This window comes from Drosophila mojavensis, unplaced genomic scaffold, assembly GCF_018153725.1.
Source record: "Drosophila mojavensis isolate 15081-1352.22 unplaced genomic scaffold, ASM1815372v1 contig_80, whole genome shotgun sequence".
In the NCBI taxonomy this organism is placed as follows: domain Eukaryota; kingdom Metazoa; phylum Arthropoda; class Insecta; order Diptera; family Drosophilidae; genus Drosophila; species Drosophila mojavensis.
The window spans coordinates 3,348,340-3,369,838 of record NW_025318906.1 but is presented as its reverse complement, the minus strand read 5'-3'; the positions used below and the strand labels follow the sequence as shown (position 1 = coordinate 3,369,838).

The following is a 21,499-nucleotide window of genomic DNA, read 5'->3' as shown; positions in this document are numbered from 1 at the left end:
GATGAAGCAATCAGCATCAGCTTAGAACATATTAGCAAGCAGACCCAACTCGCGTGATCTTCTAAGCAGCTAAAGTCTCTATCATTATCTGAGTAGCTCTCGGCTGCTTTTGCTGCTGTTGCTGCATATGCAGAGTGCATAAATCAAGCGTCTATAAATAAGTCGAAACTTAATGGTCTAAAACCTTTGGCAAAGTCCGAGTTGATAATGCGCGCCATAATCACTCACACACACAACTATTTATAGAGGCAGCTCTGAAATATGGCTGGCAGGTTCAAAAGTGTCCTTGCTCATAATTCCATCCAGCCAGGTAAACAGCCTAACGCCAGGCAATATGCATAGGCATACATAACTACACTGAGCGAAAATTTAGCTTAAAATTTAGCGAAAATTGGGAGATGGAATATTTGATTGTAATAAATTTATTTTGATCAGCTATAGTTTTTTATGTATATTTATATTATTTGTTAATTTTTATTTGATTTTAATTTATTTATTTTTTTTTTTTTTTTTTTGCTTTTTATTAACTTTTTAAAAATATTTATAAATTTTTTTATGTGTATATGTTCACATATTTTGTATACTTAATTATTTTAATTGGTTTATTATTTATAGAAAATGATTTTATATTGTATTTTGTGCATAATCATAATTATATAAGTTATATTTACTATTGTCTACACTATTGCTGGGGTCACTCTAGTTTCGCGCAGTGCATTGCATATTTATTTATCGCCTGCTACTTGTAATTGTCACAAATTGTATGACATTTTTATGCCATTTGCCGGTCTCTGGCTGTGCATAATTGATTTACGCGCTGTTTCTTATATTTGCAAGGCTGGGCAATAAATTTCTGGTTTCATACGTATGTGCAGTAGCCAACAATGCCACAGAAGGAGACGAAGGCGCAGAGAAGGTGCCTTATCGTTTTCGCTTTCTGCTCCAAGTGAAGACATTAATCAGCTTCCAACTTCCACCTTCCACCTTCCAGCTTCCCGCTTCTAGGTTTCAGCTTCAAACTGCAGCGAGAGTGAACGCCCACACTTGAGCCACGGCCCATGGGATGCGCTCTAATGGCGTGTAGATAAATTTCTGTTGCAATTGCGAATATAAATCAAATTATTCACTTCAATATTGTAGAGAAGCAAATGTAGTAGCTATTGCTGGCGGCCCTCATCTTTCAATATCGCGCGATGGCAATCGGCGAAGAGCGTTGAAACTGCAATTAATGCAATCTGCCAGTTTTTATCTGAGAACATTAATTTGTTTTATTTTTTTCAAAGTGACTACGAGTGCAGCTTATGGCATTGCAGACAACTTAATTGCGTTAATTACGTATTAACTTAGTTGCAATAAAGTTGAAATGTTGTGATAAGTGATCTGCTGTTAGCTTAAATTGAAAAACATCGAACTAATGCAGCTGTACTGACTCAGGTGACTGACTCACAAGTTCTATTCTTTATTGTAACATATCGATACTTCAGTTCATTTGGGCAGTTATTTTAATTTCAAATTTTATGCTAGTTCATAAACTCCACACATATTCATTATAGCAACCTATCGAACTAGTTCATATGTTGCTCAGCATATTTGCCTTAATTACATATTCGCTGCTAGCTCTCAGTTTCAATCTTATCGAATTGGCTCGTTTAGCGAACCAGCACAGCTCTGATGCATTTGGCATTCAGTATTCGCATTCGCATTCGCATTCGCATTCGCTTTCGCATTACTCGCCTTAATTACATATTTAAAGCTGACATTTATTATAATTAAAGTTACAACGACTGGCTGTTGTCTGTTCTCAGTTACCAAGCGGCCCTCTCACTCTCTATGGCTCTATAGCTGTGCTAATTTGCTTGCAACTTGATTAATAAGCCGCCATAAGTTCGTATCTCTGAAAAAGAAGCAACACAAAAATAACAGCAGCCACTAACTCGCAACCATTCATCTTCTAGACAAAAGACCAACAGCAGCAGCAGCAGCAGCAGCAGCAACAGCAGCAGCAGCAGCAAAGACTGCTCGCTCTGTTCTACGTTGAGGTGCTGAAAATGAAATTCGCTTTGGCTGCAGTGCGCGGCCTTGAGCATGAATTATGTGTGCAATTACTCTTCAGGTTGTCATGAGTAGCTACAACAGCAGCAGCAACAGCAACTTTAACCACTTCTGCTCCTCCTGCTAAGTTTGTGCTCCTCCCGCTGTGCTGCATTTGGTGCTTCTGTTCTAATGCCCGTTAAAAGTGCAAGTTGCCAGTTACGATTATGAAACTGTGCCACTTGTTGCATGTGCCTCTGCTGTCAACGTTGCTGTCTTCTTTCTCCAACTATGTTGCCATACCTGTCATACCAGCCATACCTGTGTTTACCTGGCTTTGCTTACGCAGTTAAACTGGAGCTATGTACGTATCATGCGTGCTGCAGCTGAAGCTGTTATGGACATATGTACATACATACATACATATACAAGCAGTTACATGGCCAAACGCGTGTAACGCTTAGGAAGTACAGACAGAACGCAGCGCAGAAGCAATTAAATTAACATTTCGAGAATAAAAAAAAAAAAAAAAAAAAATCATCAAAACTAAGGCAAGTAGAATGATGGAAAGTGTAGCTGTAACACGCATGAAAAGTCTGGCACAGATCTGCAGCTTTAATTTGTTAGCTGTTGCTGCTGAGTCAGCGCATTCGACTTTTCACATATCACATATAGCTGAAGGCGCGATGGCTATCGCCAGCACAAGAGGTTGCAACCGGGGCAAGCAGCAACTGCAACGCTGTTCGATGATATCAAGCAGCATGCGCTGACAGCCAAGATCCCAGAGAGTTGTGGCAACACGCTGACTTGCAACATGACTGCAAAACAAGCTTGTAATTAAGTGTCAGCACTGCTAACTTCATAAACCAGAGCTAACAACACACTCGACACTCGAGAGGCGACCCATTAAATTTATGCTAGACGTCTTGCACGTCCCATGCCTATACTTTCTAAGCTTTTGCTGCTTTTTGACGTATTTTAATCAATTGCTAGACGTTAGTAACGCATGAGACGCGTGGCCAGCTATGCCCTGGGCTCACGTCAAGGTCGGGCTCTGCACCTGGCCGGGCTAATTAATTAACAATTTTCATCAATTAGCATATGTAGCGGCTCACATCTAAGCCACGATTCAGCCCCTGTGCCACGTCATCGAGCATCGAGCGAGTGAGCGCAATTAGACAATTGTTTTAAACACATTTAGTTAATGTGCCCAGACAAATTGTGCTTTAAATTATAACGAGATGGCTTTTAAAGGTGGCTTATTTATAGAAACGAGATTTCCCTTGGCTCAAGGCTAAGTGGCTGGCTAATAAGTTGTTTTCTATACGCGGAAATTGCAAACAGCTCAAAGCATTGCCCCAAAAATACCTTTTGGTTAAATTAACGCCCCAAAAGCAATTCTGTTTTCCCACCAAAGCAATTCCAATGCCAGCCACAAAGTGCTACTGTTTGCGCATACCCTGTGCGTATAGGCTGTAAGACGGGTATGTGCGGCTAATTAGAATTTTTGGTTTTTGTGTCTGTAGAGCAAAAACTTTATTCAAAGTTAGCCAAGATTTTTAGATTTCAAAATATTTAACATTTTATACGCTACTTGCTGTTTTTGTGTTTTACAACACTGATTTATATACTTCTTGTTTGATTTGTTATTAGAAGTAATAATAGTAGTAATACTATAATATCTAATTGCATTTTTCATAACATTTTGCTATAAAAAAATGTTTTTAGCCAACACTGTGCAGCATAATCATGCTTTACAACACTACTGTAGTACATACAATCCAATACCAATAGTATAGTATAACAATTGAATAGAAAAATCGTTTTCAAAAACCTTACAAATAAAAATTATAATGCTAATACAATAGATTAAATCATCCCTTCACAACACTGCTCGTATATGAACTCTATAATTGTACAACACTTGTAGCACTAACTTAATATATCGTTTTACCTGTATTCATGTTTTCCAGCGCATCTTCCTCATAGACCCCTTTGCAGAAGATCTTAAAAATTTGGATTGTAATTGGGCTTGGGAATCGAATCGAACGTGAACTTAGCCTACCTGACTCTGAAGGCGTAAACAAACCCATTTCGTGGCACCAGACGCGCTCGGAAGTGCTCGCTTGCAATGCGTCTTGCATGCCAAAGAGTCTTAATTCCGTTCAGATTGTGAAATTGCCAGCCAGGCAGCCAGCATCAAGGTCGCTCAACTGCGTTGACAACAAACTGCGGCCAGATCAGCTCTGACCTTTACTTTGGTAACTCTTTCTGTTTAATATACTATGTATACGACAATGCTGATGGTGTCGTTGACACTTCGTATTCGTATTTCAGTTTTTGAATGTTTTAGTTATAATTTCTGTTACGTCATTTGTGAATCATTTGCTGTCTTTTGTTGTTTTTTTTTTTTCCAGTGTAATCAGCATTTCCGTTTCGCTGAAGGACTTCATTATGATCGATGAATTTCAGGCGAGGCGTGAACTAAATCAGAAGGGACAGGCGTGTCAATATAGGCAGATAGAATCTTATATCGTGGCCGACATGACGTATGCGCAATCTCTGTGCGTGCAGGCGTATACGTAATTTGCTTATCAATCATACGCAATGCTCGCTGCGGCCCACGCGGCGCACTTGAATAAGCCAAAGCGTGAAGAATTCTTTTTGAATTCACCTTCTTTTTTTTCTATTTTTTGTGTGTCAGCGCCGCACGAATTATGAACTCCAAAAAATCGCAAGCAAATAAAATTGAGATGAAAAAAAAATAAAATAAAAATTAATAAAAAGATGAGCAACTCCATTGATCATTTAAGAGCAAAGAGCATGTTCTAGTGCCATGCGGAAATTGTTTTCAGTTGTAGTTGAAAAACAGCAGACAACAAATTCATTATTTTTATTTATTATACATCTTCTTTTACTTATTTTTCTGATTATTTATTATTATTATTATTGCTTGGCGTTGCTGCAAATAATTAAACTTAAATTGTTATTGTTGCTTCGTCAGCCAAATCGATTGACTTCTGCTCATTAATGTATTTACAGTGAAGATAGAAATTACTATTGAAACAATACTTGAAAAAAAAAGAAACAAGTTTAATTAATTTGATAATATTGATTATATCGTTAAATACAACAGTTTATTATATTCTATATATTTCTAGTGAATATGCGCATCTTAAACAGAAAGAAGGAAAAATAATAGAAGTATTTGTTTTATGAAATCATTTTTTGTTATATATAAAATAATTTTTAATCATATTTTATATATTTCTTAAACCTATTCCTAAATGCTGCCTAATCCTTTAAGCTTTGAGAATTTCTGTCTTCAGTTTTAAACTCACAAAACCATTTAAAGCTGTGCTCCATACTCTAAACAATGTGTCACAATCCCAAGCACTTGATATCAAATTTGTTATCGCATTTGGCTTCCACTTGATTGGCGTTTACTGTAATTATATACCCCACTAAAAGAAATAGCCCTCAGCCAATCATTTAGCCTAGCCAATAGCTGTTAATGCTCCACTAAGCTGTCATACTTAGCCCTCGAGCTTAACAGCTTTAACAGCTTGCTAGGGTATTAGTTGGCTTATTTGTTGTTCTTATCTGGACTTGAGTGATAGCCAAAACGCCTCTTGTTGACATTTTTCTGAAACTTGTATTTGGGTTTCGGGTCTTTGGTTTTTTGGCTTTTCGCTTTTTGTTTTCGTTTTTCATTTGCGTTGATTTCCCAAGCAGTTTTTTGGCTTGTAATTTTATGAAATCTTTTTATTTTTAGCTTTTTTTTATTTCTATTTAACGTGGTTTGTTTTTGACTGTCGCAAATTTTATGCTATATTGCTGTCTCATGCGCTGTCTCTATTTCGCTCTCTCTCTTTCTCTCCGTCCCTGTCTATTGCTCTTGTCTACATGTTTATCGAGCTGCTTGTGTAGCAAGGTCGTTCGTTGTACCCAACTTCTTGTTGTTGTTATTATTATTATTGTTGTTGCTGTTGTTGTTTTGAGACTGCCAAAGCAATTTGTAATGATTATTAAAACAACGGGGCCCCACTTAGCATGGCCCGAATCTTATGGCCGTATAATACCCATGCAAAACGAGCCGCAAAGCAAAAGATTTTGTTCACATTATTTTTTCAGTGTTAACCATTCACCTAAACTGTTGTTACCATTTTTTAATTGAAAAGCCAAAAACAAAACAAGTTAATAATAATAACAAAGCAGCAGCAGCAGCAGCAACAGTTATCATTATATTGGCTTACAACATGAGCAGTTCAACAAACGCCCTAGCCAAAGCCCGTTACTCCCCAAACCCCCTTCGCCTGACTATTTGTTTATTATTCTTAAGCAATTATTACCACATAGCTTAGATATATATGTATATATGTATATAGATGTTTTCCTATGATTGAATATCCATGAACATTGATTATGACAGCCGATCACTTGAAACAAAAATTTCGAAAAGTTCTATTTAAAGCAACAGGTAACAGCATTCCAAAGTCATTTGCTCACACACACAATGGCAGTTACAAAAGCGGATCTACATAGAGATAGCTATATCATATATATATATATGAGAAATTTCTATCTGAGTGTGTGAACTACATATCGCGAGACGAATTAGCATTTACTTCTATAGAAGCTGCTAAGTAACTAGAACTTTTGTTGATTTATAACATTTTATTCAATTTGTCTGCCAAATATATGTCTTAAGTTAAAGCTCAGCAATATGCTAAATATATGCGCCTGCTGAAAAGAAACTAGATTTCGGGAGAACAGGTCTGAGCACAATGGGATAAACTGGGTGACTAGCGTGATGCTGTAGACGTACTGGAATACCAAAATTCAATCACCGAATGCATATAGATAGGATCTACTTTCCAAAGATTTTAAGCAGACTCCATTCAAAACATTCTCAATTACAGGCTATAGAACAGGTAATCTGAATCAAAAACTATAATAGCCATAGAAATGTTATATACTTATCATATTCTTTTGCCATTTCTGTTGCTATTCCCATTGAATTGCAAATTGATATGATCTTCTGCCTTTTTTTTTATTATTATAAACATAACGTTTTTATTTTTTCTTTGCTTGAATCGATAAAAAGAAGAAGACCGAGACGAAGAAGAGGAAGATCTTAATTAATTTTAGTATTGCTGCAGTCAAATGAAAGAGAATTTTATGCTTATATAATTTGCCAACGCGCTCAACTTTAAAGGCGAGATCTTGCGACACTTTTGCATTTTAATTTCTTTCGGGCTACCTGAACTGGAAATTAGAAAAATTGCCCACAATTGTGGCAATTGCCACACCCACTGACCAAATGAATCATGCATTCAATTTAAGCATAAGTAAAACGTTTTTTTCTTCCTCGTCTCTATTCGATTTTTTTTGCATAGTTGAGCAAATAAATTGCATTTAGCTGTATGCCATATAAGACAATTTGCCATAAGCGTACGAAAAGCGAGCTGAATTATGTCGCTCGTTGAGTTAATCTAAAAAAAAAAAAAACAGAAAAAAACAGAAAAAAATAAAAGTAGAAACAAAGACAGGCAGAAAACTGCTGCCAAATACAGCAGTCTTAAGTGGATTTCTAGACAGACCGGGAAATACCCCGCATTCGAAATAGAAACAGAAACAGTAACAGCAACTGAAATCTATATATCAGCGGCACATCCGCAAACTGTAGCTGAATATGATTCAAAGAGTAATTCACACGCCCAAAAATAAAAATGAAGCGAGCAGCAAGAATTTATACAAATTACGGGGCCAATTGAACAAGCTGTGAATTATTTATGTTAAATTAAGGTGTTCTTTTTTGTTGTTGTTGTTGGCGTGTGTATGTGTTGGCAAAGCATTAGCATAAATTGGTTGAAAACTGTTGAATTGAGCGTGCGTCACGCTGCAATTAAACTTCGGGCTTTGCCGCAGGCACCAACACAACCTACGCTGCTAACAGCTGGCGAGCTACTGACAAGGCAACAGGCCTAAGCTTGGCTTTCGGCTCTGCTCTGCTCTACACGCGGCTTCGCACGTAATGTCTGCAGTTGCAGCGACGCCTGGCGTTCGGCTCTGGCTGGCTAACTGGCAAGTCGAGTCTGAACATAGCTTCGGCTATGCGCTCGCGACGCTTCGGTTCAGTGCTTCGTTGCGGCTCGTCTTTTTGGCGGCGTTGCTTTTTGTGTTGTTGTTGGTTTTTGGACGCCTCTGCGTGTGTGTGAATTGTTTTGCTTGTAATTTTTTGGTGCTGTCTTGTGGCCAGGCCGCACCGTTACTTGGCCAGTCGAATTACGCAGCTTGGGGCGAACGGTTCTAGCGCGCGCTTCCCAACAAAGCTAAAAAATACTAAACAACAAAAAATACTAACAGAGAGACACAGCAGCAATCGCGAAATCGTTTTACCAAATCAACGACGAGTGTTGTGCAAATTTAGAAGAATATAGAAAAATTCTAAAAAGAAAAAAAATCACAAAATTGAAATAAATAAATAGACCCAGCGTGCTAAACAAAAATAAATATACAAAAGCCCACAATAGATATTAAACAAGTTAATAAATAAAATTACATTTCAATAAAAATACACAGAAACAGCTAAGATAATAAAATTGTTGAATGATTGTGGGCGTGGACACAAGCTGATTTAACAGTTGTCGCATAACTGCTTTGGATAACTTGAGACGCGGCTTGGATATTTAAGCATTACGCATACGCCGCATTGCACAAAGCAAGGGTAAGTGGAACTGAAATCGATTTGATATATAAATATATATAAAGAGGCAACTGCAGTTTAGAATATAACCTTGACATTTAGCTATAATTTGTCATTCTTTGCTAATTAAAAGCACAGCACGTCCAGCGTCCAGCAATTTGATTGGCAGCTAAATTGTGCAATAATTTACAAAAAAAAAAAAATTATATATATTACGGTGGCTGTTGTTGTTGTTGTTGTTATTTAATTAGTGTTTGAGTGTGGCTTATAAATATGTATGGATGTCTGCTCTTTTGCTTTTAAGAGTGCATATGTGTTGGGCTGTGTGTGATGTGCTAAACGACAAAGGCCACTCAATGGCTGAATGTTGTCCGTGAATGTGAAATAAAAACTGAGCAAGCTGAATAGAACAGCAACGGCAGCAACAACAACTGTTGGGCATTGTAGGCATGTAAATTACAAAATCAAGTTCGTTGCTTGAGTCTTTTGTTTAGGCTGTGCAGTCGCAACAAAAGGTTCTTAGGCATGAAATAGAAACTAAGCCAACGCAATTTAATAAACATAATAATGCATAACATATACAATGCACAGTGGTACAGTTGTTGTTGCTGTGGTTGTTGTTGTTGTTGTTGACCGACAACCTTCAGTTAAGCAAGAAAACCCGTTCGAAGTTTTTTAACATGAACTGCGTGCGCTTAATTTACGCCCAGATTAACATTTTTACATTAATATAATTTCACATTTTTATTAAACCAAGAAAAAAAAATATCAGTTGAGATTTTGCCTTGACAGCCGAAATACGATGTAAGCTGCAGCGATATATATATATATATATATATACGTAAGGCCATATCATAGTGTCGCTTGTTTCTTTTCTTTCTACCTGTGACAGATGTTTATCGTATTGCCCAAAGTTTTGGGGTCTTTGGCCTACGCTTTGACTTTGGCGAGAAAGCCGACTCCAGATTCTATGTGAAACTGAGCGAAACTGCAATATATTGTTATAGATATTTATTTGTATATGTATAACTTGGCTAATTTGCATGCGACCCAGTTCTTAAGCGTTTTAATCTGCGTATTTTAAACCCTAATGAATCACAAGTTAAGGCTTATCGAAATGAGTTTGAGTTTTTAAGTCGTCCCTGAGTTGATATGCGTCTATTGTTAATAATTTGCTTAGAATTTGACAATCACTACTTATACGCCTTTAATTAAGCCCATACAGCATATAGCTCAATCATATTTAATTAGAAACTTGATTGTGTGACCAGCTCAATTTCAAATTCAATTTCGATTTCAGTTTCAAACTGAAATTTAATGAACTTCAATTAAGCGTAACTCACAAAGACTTCAATTGCTGCCGGGGCTGTTTATTGTTATTGTTATTATTATATATATTTATTATTTATTAAATTGTTTGTATAGTTATTTGTTGTTTGCCATAAGTTTTAATGATGCTGTCGCTGTCTGTCTGTCTGTCTGTCTGTCTTTGTGTCTGTCTGTCTGACATTATGATGTAATTTGTTGGCTCCATGTAAGAGCGTGAAAAGTTGGCAGAGCAGCAATTGAACTATGAATCACACATTCATCAAGTACACGCTGGAGCAGGTATATATGCCAAATTAACATAGCCAAATTGATTGGCTGACTGATTGACTGCGTGAGCGACTGACTGACTGTGCGGCTAGCCGACTGAGTGACTAAGCTGCTGTCAAAAGTTTGAAAGCAAGACACGTTTAATTAACAAAGACTGCGCAAACATTAACCAAACTTTAAGCAGATATCTGCATTGTTCTTGAGGCCCGATGGCGAGATTTATAGTGTTTTTGGGCTACCCTTGAGAATGGTTGAACAAGTTCATATGCATTTTATTAGAGTGTTTGTAATAAGGAAGGAACAAGGCAAGTGTACCATTAAAAATATATATGTATATCTAAAATATATATATATATAGCTATCTATCTCAAGAGCAGCAAAGGCATGCAGGTGCAGTATATATTGACTTCAAGTTATCGATAACTTAATCGATTACCCATGAGAACTATAATAATCATATAACAAAACTGGCACGTAATAACCCAATACTAACTCTAAGATAGAATCGTTAAAAATCTGAAATTTAAATCGATAACTTTTGTTCAGGAAATTCTCAAATTATTTAGTAAAAGAGCTAGATAATAAAGGAATTTATTGGAAATTTATTAACATTGTAAAAGCTAAAGATATAAAGTAGCTATCATTGTAGCTAGAGACGAGAGAGCTCAGCTGAAGTTTGCTTGAAACTATCGATAACTTAATCGATTTTCATTAAATACATTAAGAGCTAATAAACTAGATACTTAATCTAGCTAGTTTACTGGCTAAGCAGCTTAATCTCTTTAATCTGATCTCTAGCATACGGAACTACAGTTAGCCTCCGTTCTTACCATAACATCGATAAGAGCCAATCTTCTTTGGACTAAACATACTTCACAGGTTATCTAAGTCCGTATATAGATTCCACTAAAGTACATCGTATGCATTGAGTGATCGACATTTCCAACTCCAACTTCATCTGAATCGGGCTTTGCCTAGTTTCTGGGTATCTTCTAGACAGACACTGCCAATCAGAGCAGTCTAGCTTTGTTTGTATTTTTTTTTTATGGACTTAACACTTGTCGCTTGGCTATTCTTAGCCAAGGCCCACGCAAATTTTGCAAGTAATTTTTTGAAACAATGCCAAAGAGACTATATAAATTTATATATGTATATGAATGAAGATATAGGAGTGTATCTCTGTGTATTATGTGTGTGTGTGTCTGTGTGTATAATCACTCAATAACAAATAACAAATAAGCATAAAAATAATCAAAAAACAAAAAAATATATAACAAAAGCGGAAGTTGAAGTCTCACGAAAGCGCTGTGTAATTTTGTGTCTTTTCTCTTTGGCGCCTTCCTGGCACGAAATACCAAATGCGAAATATGAATATTATATTTGTGAGAATTCTCAACGAAAATGCAAGCAGTCGATAGACAAATAAATATATATATAGAGAGATATATATAGAGATGTATATGTATTGAGATTATGAAAGGCCTGCGCTGGCAAGTGAAAATTGGAATTTATAATTTCGTGCCATGCAGCGCGGCCGATTTTCAACCGCAATATTTTCCCCCTTGCATGAATGCGATAAAAAGCAGAAGAAGAAGAAGATGATGATGATGATGATGAAGATGAAGATGAAGAGAGAAAAACAGTTTTTGCCGACAAACACGGGCAGGCAGCACTTGTCACTGCTGAAGCAGCCTCAACTCAGCTACTGCTGCTGCTGCTGTTGCTGCTGCTGCTGTTGCTGCTGTTGCTGATGATGTAATGAGCGACATGCGCATCAAGTGACAGAGCAAATGTTGCGCATACGCCGCATTGTACCAGAGCAGAGTGCAACAGACTCCAGCTGCGGCAGCTCCAGCGGCAGCTCATCATCAACAATCTTAAAGATAATAAAAAGTAAATTGTTGCAGCTTCCACACACAATCTCAGACTAGAACTGACCTGAAAACCTTTTGAAAATGTAGCTCAACTGGGAAAATCATGAATGTATAAAAAAAGTATATGTAAAAGTAAAACTCTGCTTAGTTTTTGGTTTAAGGAAGTTGAAATTTGATTGACGAAATTTTTCAAATCGACAAGATTTGAAGACGAACAAAAAAAAATAATGAAACTAGTCGAACAATAGCTAATCAAAGCTCGACTTGGATGTTGCTCAAAAAACTCTTATATGAACTGTATATACATATATGTATAAATATATATTATTTATATATATAAATATAATTTCTTATATCAATAAAGAAGCAAAAAATAATTAAGTCATTTTGAAGCAAAAGATAATAAGAGAATTAGTTAGTCATTGTTGAAAAGAATTAAATTTTGTATTGCTGAAATATATATTCTGGTGGTTAATTATAAGGAAAGCAAATTTATATAAATTCCATTGAAACATATTAGTCGTATATCTTTATAAAAACCAAACTGAAAGAATATATTAATGCAAAAATAATTTTAAAAAAAATAAAAAAATTTTTAAATAAAAAAAAAATATTTATTTTTAATATTATTTTTTTAATATATTTTTTTATTATTTTTTTTAATATCGTTATGTTTTATTTTGTATATTATTTCATTTATATATTTATATTATATATATATTTAGATTTATAGATATTAGTATCTCAATATACTCCAACTACTCTAATAGATTTTATTATTATTTTATTATAGAAGATTTTCTATCTCGAACCAGTCATCCAGCCAAAATTTGTATAATTTATATTTATATATTGGTTTGAGGCCTGTCTAAAAAGTTGTTTAATTTACGATTGAAATCAAGTTTTGCAGTTTGAGTTTCTAACATTCAAAAGCTCAGTTTTGTATATTAGGCATAATAGATAAGCTTAAGAAGAACTTATTTATGTATATTATAATATTATAATATATTTATGTATGTATATACGCGTATATATGTATTTATGTATAACAAACTTAACGTTTGCGCTTTTGTTAAACTGAAAATATTTCAAGAGGTATTTTCATATACAAAATGCGCTAGATTTTTACTCTAATCATTCATTTTATCTCTTAGATAATAGTTTTATATGTAGTTAGGCCTAGAAAATTGTTGATTATATTTGGCAATCCATATATATTTGTATATATACAACAATATGATATAGTAAATGACCCAACACAGTTGTTGTTGCCCTGCTAAACTTGAGCCACAATCAGAAAACTCGCAACTTGTTGCTGCCACATTATTTTGACACATGCACGTGCTGAGTGAGCTCCATTCACAGATAATAAACAAAAACAAAATAAATAAAAAAAAAAAAAGAAGCGCAACTATAACTTAACTATACTTAAGTACAACACCCCGTGCTGTGTGTATTTCACTCCATTTTTTTTATGATGTTGCTGCCCCGCTTTTTTATGCAGCAGCAACAGCAAATGATGCCACATGCTGTAGATCTAATTGCAAGTGATGCTCACATGAAACAAGCAAAGAGAGAGAGAGAAAACAAAAGTGCCAACTCATAAAATTAAAAATAACCACAGTTGCTGTAGTTGCTGTAGTTGCTGAAGTTGTTGCTGTTGCTGTTGCTGTTGCTGTTGTTATTGTTGTCGCTGTCATTGTTTGTTATAGTTGCGTTGCAAACAATAACATTAAGCAGAGACACCCGCCCGCAACTATTGTGCAAAGCAGACGACACGAAAAAAAAAGACAATTATTTTATAGTCTATATATAGCAGGTGAAGATGTGCATAAAAATAAATAAATATATATACATACAATCAGATTATGGCATATAGTAACAGATGCATACATATACATATTCAACTCGTGGCATATAAACAAAGACTTAATATAGCACAAGCAGCTATATAATGAGAAATCATTGACGGCATATATAATGCGGAAAATTCAATTAAGAATCAAGTCAATGTTTGAGGACTGAATGTGGAGTGAAATATAATATTTAAATGTTTATTTGAGTGTGGTATGAAGTTTTTATAGTCTGAAAGTAAAGATGACAAAAAAAATATAAAGAGAACAGATCCGTTTTGTATATTTTTGTTCCATTTTTTTTTTTTTTAAATATTTTAATAATAATTTTTATATACATTTATATATTTATTTATATACATTTGTATTGTTTTATTATTTATTTATTTTTTTATTATTATTATTATTATTATTATTATTTTTATTTTTTTTGTTATTTTTATTTTTTTTTATATATTCCTATACTTATTTTATATAAATTTATATTACTTATATTTATATTTCTTATGTAGTTTTTGTATTAACATTATTTTTTTTAATAATTTTTTTTTTATTATTTATTTATGCTATTAGTATGTGAAAGTGCACCATCATAAAAAAATAAAAAAATAGCATAAAAATTAGTAATGCTCAAAAAAAAAAAAAAAAACTATGATAATTATAGTAGTACCTATCACAAATTTAAACTATTTATAAATATAGATATATATTTTCCAAAACTTGCTCATACCACCCTCGCCCATATGCACTTATCCATAAAGTAACTGCCAAATGCACTTAGCATATATACTAGCTAATTAGCGCAATTGTTTAAATTTAATCAGCTGCTTTTGGCGTTTAAATTTGCTCATTGTGAAATGAAATTGATGAAACACATTAAATGACAACCAAAAAACCGAAATAAATAAATAAAAAGTAGTAATAAAAAAAAGTGAATGCAATGCAAATAGAATTTGGTTGTACGCGAACAAAGCAAAAACAAAATTTAATATAAGATCAAAAGGCCAAAAACTCGTTTTTTTTTTCTTAGTCCGAGTCATAGCCGGACATGTAAGCTGCTGCCCCTGCCTGCCACGCCCCTTCACCCAGTTGCTGGCAGTGCGGCGAGTCGCTCGAGGTATCCACTTTCAAGGTTGCAAAGAACTCGACCGAAAGGCAGCCTGACTGCCTCACTCTGGCTGACTGTGGCTTGTGGCTGGCTGGCAGCTGTCATACAGATTATTGCATTTGGATCTGGGTGTGGGTCCGCCGTGTGGCCCACATTTCGAGCCACTTCAGCAGTTGACAAACGTTTTAGTTTTTTTTTTTTTTTTTTTTTTTTTTTTGGGAAGGCGCGAGCCGCTTGCAACTTGCAACATGGCAACGGTGGCACACGCCAAACGAGCTGCAGTTGCGCAATTTAGTTTCATGATTCATAAAGAGCAATTAAAGCCTAGAGAATTGTATCAATAGAGAACATTGCAGGGTCGGGCGTAACTGACTGCATAATGCGCGCTTGATTTATGGCAATATGCCATGCCCCAAAGGGGCGGTATGCAAGGGTATCTATGTGAATTAGCTAAAGCTGCTTGAGCTCAGCTCTAGAGCTGTGAAAGGTACAACTATTATTTGCCATTTGAGCCACGCCCCCAGTAGGAGTAACTTAAATATCTGAAGAGCTGGTCAGTGAGGCTTATAGCTTCAGTTTCAATATATCAAGCTATAAATTCCACTGAAGCCAATATACCCCACTTTCACACTTCTGTCACGGGGTATCTATAGCAAAAACAATGCCAATTTGTGGGGCGCAGTCAGCATGTTTTTTTCAGTTTTTTGTAAGCCGCTTAGCCAAGTCAAGCAAAAGACTTCCTTCTGCGCAGGAATGAACGAGTCAGCCAAACGGCCTTGACGAAGTGCGAGACGTAGTTTCACGCACGTCAAGAATACTTTTTTCAGAATGCGTTTAGCCTGTGTGTGTGTGTGTGTGTGAGTGTGCTATAAATAAAAAAGGCAACTGGCTTTTTTGGCCTTCGCTGGCCTTCGAGCTTACATAATTAATTGCAATAACAGCAACAGTTGTGGTTGTTGGCTTGGCATGCGGAAAAGCACAAAAGCGAGGCAGGCACAAACGAAAGACTTAAGACACGAACTTGAGTGCAGCTGTGACGCACATCAATCAGCTAGCGGCAACCACGTCTCAATTAACACTTAATGCACATTCAACAACTAAAATACAGTAAAAACGCTTGTTAATCAATTTCATTTATGAATTCGACTCGCCGATTACGAAGTGTAAAGATGAGCATATTAGCTTTCATTTACCTTCATTATATGAAGCATTTGGCTTGCATGTGAGCTAGAAAGTTGTTATTTAATATTCAAATTTTTGGGGGCGTGGCTAAGCGTAAGGCTAACTATATCATTGACAGTTTCTAGAGCTGAGATATTCTAGATTTCCATTTAGCTTAGTTTTTAACTTAACTACAGATTATAGCTCCCAATATACTAAGCTGTTTTGGGGCGTGGCAAAGCCTCTATTCAACTCAAGCTATGAAGCTATCTACTCTGTATACTCTTCAACATTATATTTATTACACTCTATAAAAATAGAGCATTATATAGTCGTGTAGACTCGTTTATTACTTGATAAATATATATACTTTGCCCATTATCTTAACCCTGCTCAGCTGCCAAGCTCAAGCAAACGAAACGAAAATTATTTGAATTTCTACTTAATTCTCGTGTTTGTTTTTATGATTTGTCTTAAATTAAATACATTATTTATGTATAATAATTGTTTAATTTCAATGCACTTAACTTCTATATAAATATATTTGTATTGCTGTATGAACAAATGTGGCCAAAAGCAAAAGATGGCCAAAAGGCCAGCTAGCTAATTAAATTTCATGTCTGTGTGTGTGTGTGTGTGTTGTTGTTGTTGTTGTTGTTGGTGGTGGACCATGTGATCATCGCTAAAAAATCAGCAGCACGTTCGATGTACAAAAAACTTTTATATATAATATATTAGCAAGCCAAATGCCAACAGCAACAACAATCAAAAGCGGTGAAAAGAACGAAATGTTATGCGTTCATCGTATACATATTATACAATATAAAACAGATGAGCAGATGAGAAGGAGATGGAAAAAATAATACAAGAAATATCAACAAAAATGTATAAAAATCGGCAACATTCTGGAAGAAGTTAATCACAGCGCTCTAAAATAGAAGATGAAACAGAATAAAATCTTGAATTTAAGGTTTACCGAATGGGTATTTACCATCTGTCTCTCTCTCTCTCTCTCTCTCTCTCTCTCTCTCTCTCTCTCTCTCTTCTGCTGTGTGTTTTTCAAGGCTTGGCTTTTGAATGATAACTGTAAGATCACAGCATCATCGTTAAGCGTGCTGATGTTGACTCATGAAAGAAAATTAAGTAGGTAACGAATTCTATATTAAGATTGATGCACTATGCTGGAAGTATAGCTGTAGACCGTAGAGCTGGGAGACGCAGACGAGGGCAGTCTGAATGATTTTTCTATTTATATATTGATTACAATTCTTCTGCTGTTATCTTTCATCTTTACGGTTGGAAGCTCTCTGGACTCGTATATATTTAGTACTTTCCGTAATTTAGAAAGTCTGCGAATCTGTTTGTTTAGTGGGCGTGAAGCGTCATCAGCATTGGCAAAAGTTCTAAGTAAATAGTCAAGAGATGACAGATAAAACATTCGAGAAGTTGAGATACTCTAACAAATTTCTACAGGAGTGATTGATTAATGGCTTCATTGTCGTATATGCTGAGTGTATTACGCACGATATTATAAAGTTGTTGAGCAAATTTATGAACTTGTTGAATCTAAAAATGAAAACTGATCAAATATACTCTACAAAGGCCTATCTCTAATGGCCTCTAAAATCAATTATTTTTTAATATAAAACCTACCAAAAAAATCAACTATAAAATCTATGTCTGTATGTCTTCATTAAATCAATTTCAGACAAAGCTCATTGCATAGATAAATACTTAGATAGCTATAGAAAAAGTGTAGTATTCAAAGACAGATATGTAATTTATGATGCCTCCTCCTTTGTCTGCTTGAAGTGTTACACATTACGTGACAAAATTATAATATCTATAGGTCTAGGGTATGCGAAGTTCTAAGGCAATGCTGAAAGACAAACAGAAACCCGTTGAAATTAGAAATTGATTAGTTGAGCCACGGGCTTTTAGGGGTTTTATGCGTGACATATATCAATTTTATGGCCAGATTTTGGTTGCTAATTAAAGCCGAACGCCAACGCAAATAGAAAGCCAAATGTGGCATTGACTTCAATGGAATTGACCGATTTTGACCTAACCAGACGACAGCAAATGGAGCAGCAGCAGAGCAAGAGGCAGTTCTGCTCATTAGGATTGCAGAGCGAGCTGCCGCCCATTGATGTGGGCCATTAGAAGCACGATAAGAGCTTCTAAATGGTGTTGAAACGTTTAGCAATGCGTTTTGGGTGGCAGCCGAAGGTAGGAAGAAGCAGCAATAGCCGCAATTGTTACAATTCTCAGACTCACTTTCAATGCGTGTGACATATATTTTGACCACTCACAGACATACACACCTATACATATACATACGTACACTCTATAAAATATATTGATAAATCGCATTGAATGCCAAGCACGTGCATGACCGCCAATACACCTGATTTGGTTAACAGGTAGCTGGCATTTTGTCACAAAACGTTGACAAAGCTTGACTTTGAAACGGTTTGCGACACAAAGAGTAAAAAAACCTAAAAACCATAAAATCAAAGAAAAACCAAAACAATTGAAATGCAATCCAAGTTTAGTTGACTACAGAAAAAATGCAAAATAAAAAGCACAATTAAATGCAGTGACATTGGTAAAAAAAAAACACACACACATACAAACATTTCTATAAAATGTGTTTCAAAATCAAAAAACTTAGGCGACAAACTGCGCAGGCAACGAATTTAGCTTTTTTTGTTGAAGTTCATTGGCTTGCAGATTGATTGGCTGATTGCTTAATAATCTAGAGCCGGATTAAGGTTTTTACACCACATATATACATATATAAATATAAATAATTTGGTGCCTTTACACGCCAACAACTTAATATGCCGGCCCAGATCTAATCATGCAACAAATGGCGCTCAAAGAGTCATTCGCACAAGCACTTAATTGTTCTTGTATTTCTTCTTCTTGTCTAGAACTTTAGCGAACTGCTGCGGCTGCTGTAATTATATATATAAATAAATAAATAATAATTGAAGAAAAACGTTTCTTTTGCAGACCCACACACGCAAAACAAAAAATTAAATAAAATGATTTCGCGCCGCAAGATTATATCGCGTTCCCTGGACAATTTGGATGCCATTGGGCAGGAGGAACAGGAGGAAGATGTCTGGCACGATCGCGAAAAGCTGTTCCGGGTAAGCAAAGCAAACGAGGTGTACAACGGGCAATATTTTTGGTGCACAAGGTATCGATTCCATATTGTTTAATCTTTAGTCAGATTAGATAGATTGTAGACTCTAGATTTTCAAATGTGCGATATATACTCAAATAACTAAAGCTTTACAGCGATATATTTACATTTCGCAAACATTCAAATTGTTATCGATGAACGCACGATAAATCGAAGTCTTATACCATAATAGCTCTCTAGGTCTTATACTCTTATACGCTCATAAGAGCTGACACAAACTGGCAGAATTAAATAGATTTGGCTATTATTATATGTAGATCAAGAGTATATATAGTGCAAACTGAACCTATATACTTACTAAATTCATATCATGCTAATTCCTTCTTTACATCTTTGCAGGATCACATCAACGAAGTGCTAACCAAGTGGGAGCAAATCGATGATGAAATATGGGCCAAGATCATTGTCTTCGAGAAGAATCGGCGCGTGGCCAAGGCCTATGCGCGCTCCAATGTGATCACCATTAATGGTTCCAAGCATGGCTTCGATGGAGTACGGTAAGTAGTACCAGCTGCCTTCCACAGACTAGACACTAACTGTTCCATTTTTTCGCAGAATTGGCCTGAATGGCTTTGAGAATCCCATGCGAGATGCAGAGACAAAAGTCATTAAAAAATCAATAGGAGATGGCTTTAAGATCAAAATGGACGACACTGGCAATATATTTATTAAACGATATGGCAAGAGCAGCATCTATGTGAATCACACAGCGCTGGCCAATGAGGAATCGGTGGTTGGAGCTGATATTCTGCAAATGCCACAAATGTCGCTCACAGCGGGCACCTCCTCAAGGCTGTTCGACATGAAGAAATTTCAGAATAATATTAATCGGGAATTCGCGCGTAGCTATCCGGAACGAAGCCGTTTGGAACGACAATGTCTATCGGCCGTCTCGCTGGTCAAGTCAAACAATAATCTAATCAATACACCCCTCTGGATAATGGTCATCAATGTGGTTGCCATGGATATGCTTAAGAATCGTTTGCAATCGTTGCCCAAGTCGTTAGACGCATTGGGCATGCGAGTGCCTCTCACACATAGCAATGAGGATCCGTACTCAACGATTGAGAGTCAAGTGGGTTTAATTTATCCTACACCAGCAGCCTCTGATGAATCCCAGTCCTCGAGCAATTCAAGCAAGGGCAGGCGCAGCGTCTTCAGCGCGGCCTTCCTCAACGAAAGTCCTTATGTGCCAAAGGTAAGTGATATCGATGTATACCTATCGCTGCTGTGAATTCTTATCGGGATACTTAAAACCTTGGCAGTATCGATATGTTTTAATTAAAAATGCTAATTATCAATCCTATTCTCTATTTCAGCCGGACTACGAGGTGGCATCTATGGCTTCAATGACTTCCCTGACCCCCGTTTATACGGAAAAGAAGCAGCAAAAGAATTCGCCACAGCGCAAAAAGCAGGATGATCCATACTATTGCGGCCTGCTGGCACGCATTCCCAATTTTATTAAGTCGAACAAACAGCAGTGCGCCAGCAAGCCCAAAAAGGAGCCAAAAATCTCACGCAAGATATCGGCACAGCATCATCAGTTCCTGCTAGCCGCACAGCAACAACAACAACAGTCACTGCAATCGACGACGCCCATACCCATCGCAACGTTCCATCATTCCTATTTCCCCTACAAACTCTATCCACCGCAGCATCGACTGTCGCAGTCACAGCTCTCTCTCTGGGATGCGCGTAGTCTAATCAGCGCACATGGTAGGTGCTTTGATATGTCCTGTTTAGAAAAGTAACGCATCTCTAATATTCTCTCTATCTCTTGCAGAATGAGCGCTGTATGAAACTGGCCCTAATTTATTCATCGCCTAGCATTATATTAAAATTTATTTAGTCAAAGCATATTTTTTTAATTTTTGATCAGTGGAATGCATTTCGCTCAGTTTTGTGATCATAAATTATGCGAAATGCAGCCATCTATTATAATTATTAGAG

At 36.1% G+C, this 21,499-nt stretch overlaps 1 protein-coding gene across 1 annotated transcript; it reads left to right on the top strand.

The window, feature by feature from the left end:
• Nucleotides 1-8,567: 8,567 nt before the first annotated feature.
• Nucleotides 8,568-21,403, top strand: LOC6578573. Its single transcript, XM_044010853.1, has 6 exons — nt 8,568-8,761; nt 19,350-19,490; nt 19,886-20,043; nt 20,102-20,744; nt 20,866-21,265; nt 21,333-21,403. The coding sequence occupies exons 2-6, from the start codon at nt 19,383-19,385 to the stop codon at nt 21,335-21,337; spliced, it is 1,314 nt and encodes a 437-aa protein (XP_043866788.1). The 5' UTR covers nt 8,568-8,761; nt 19,350-19,382; the 3' UTR covers nt 21,338-21,403.
• The last annotated feature ends 96 nt before the right edge of the window (nt 21,404-21,499 follow it).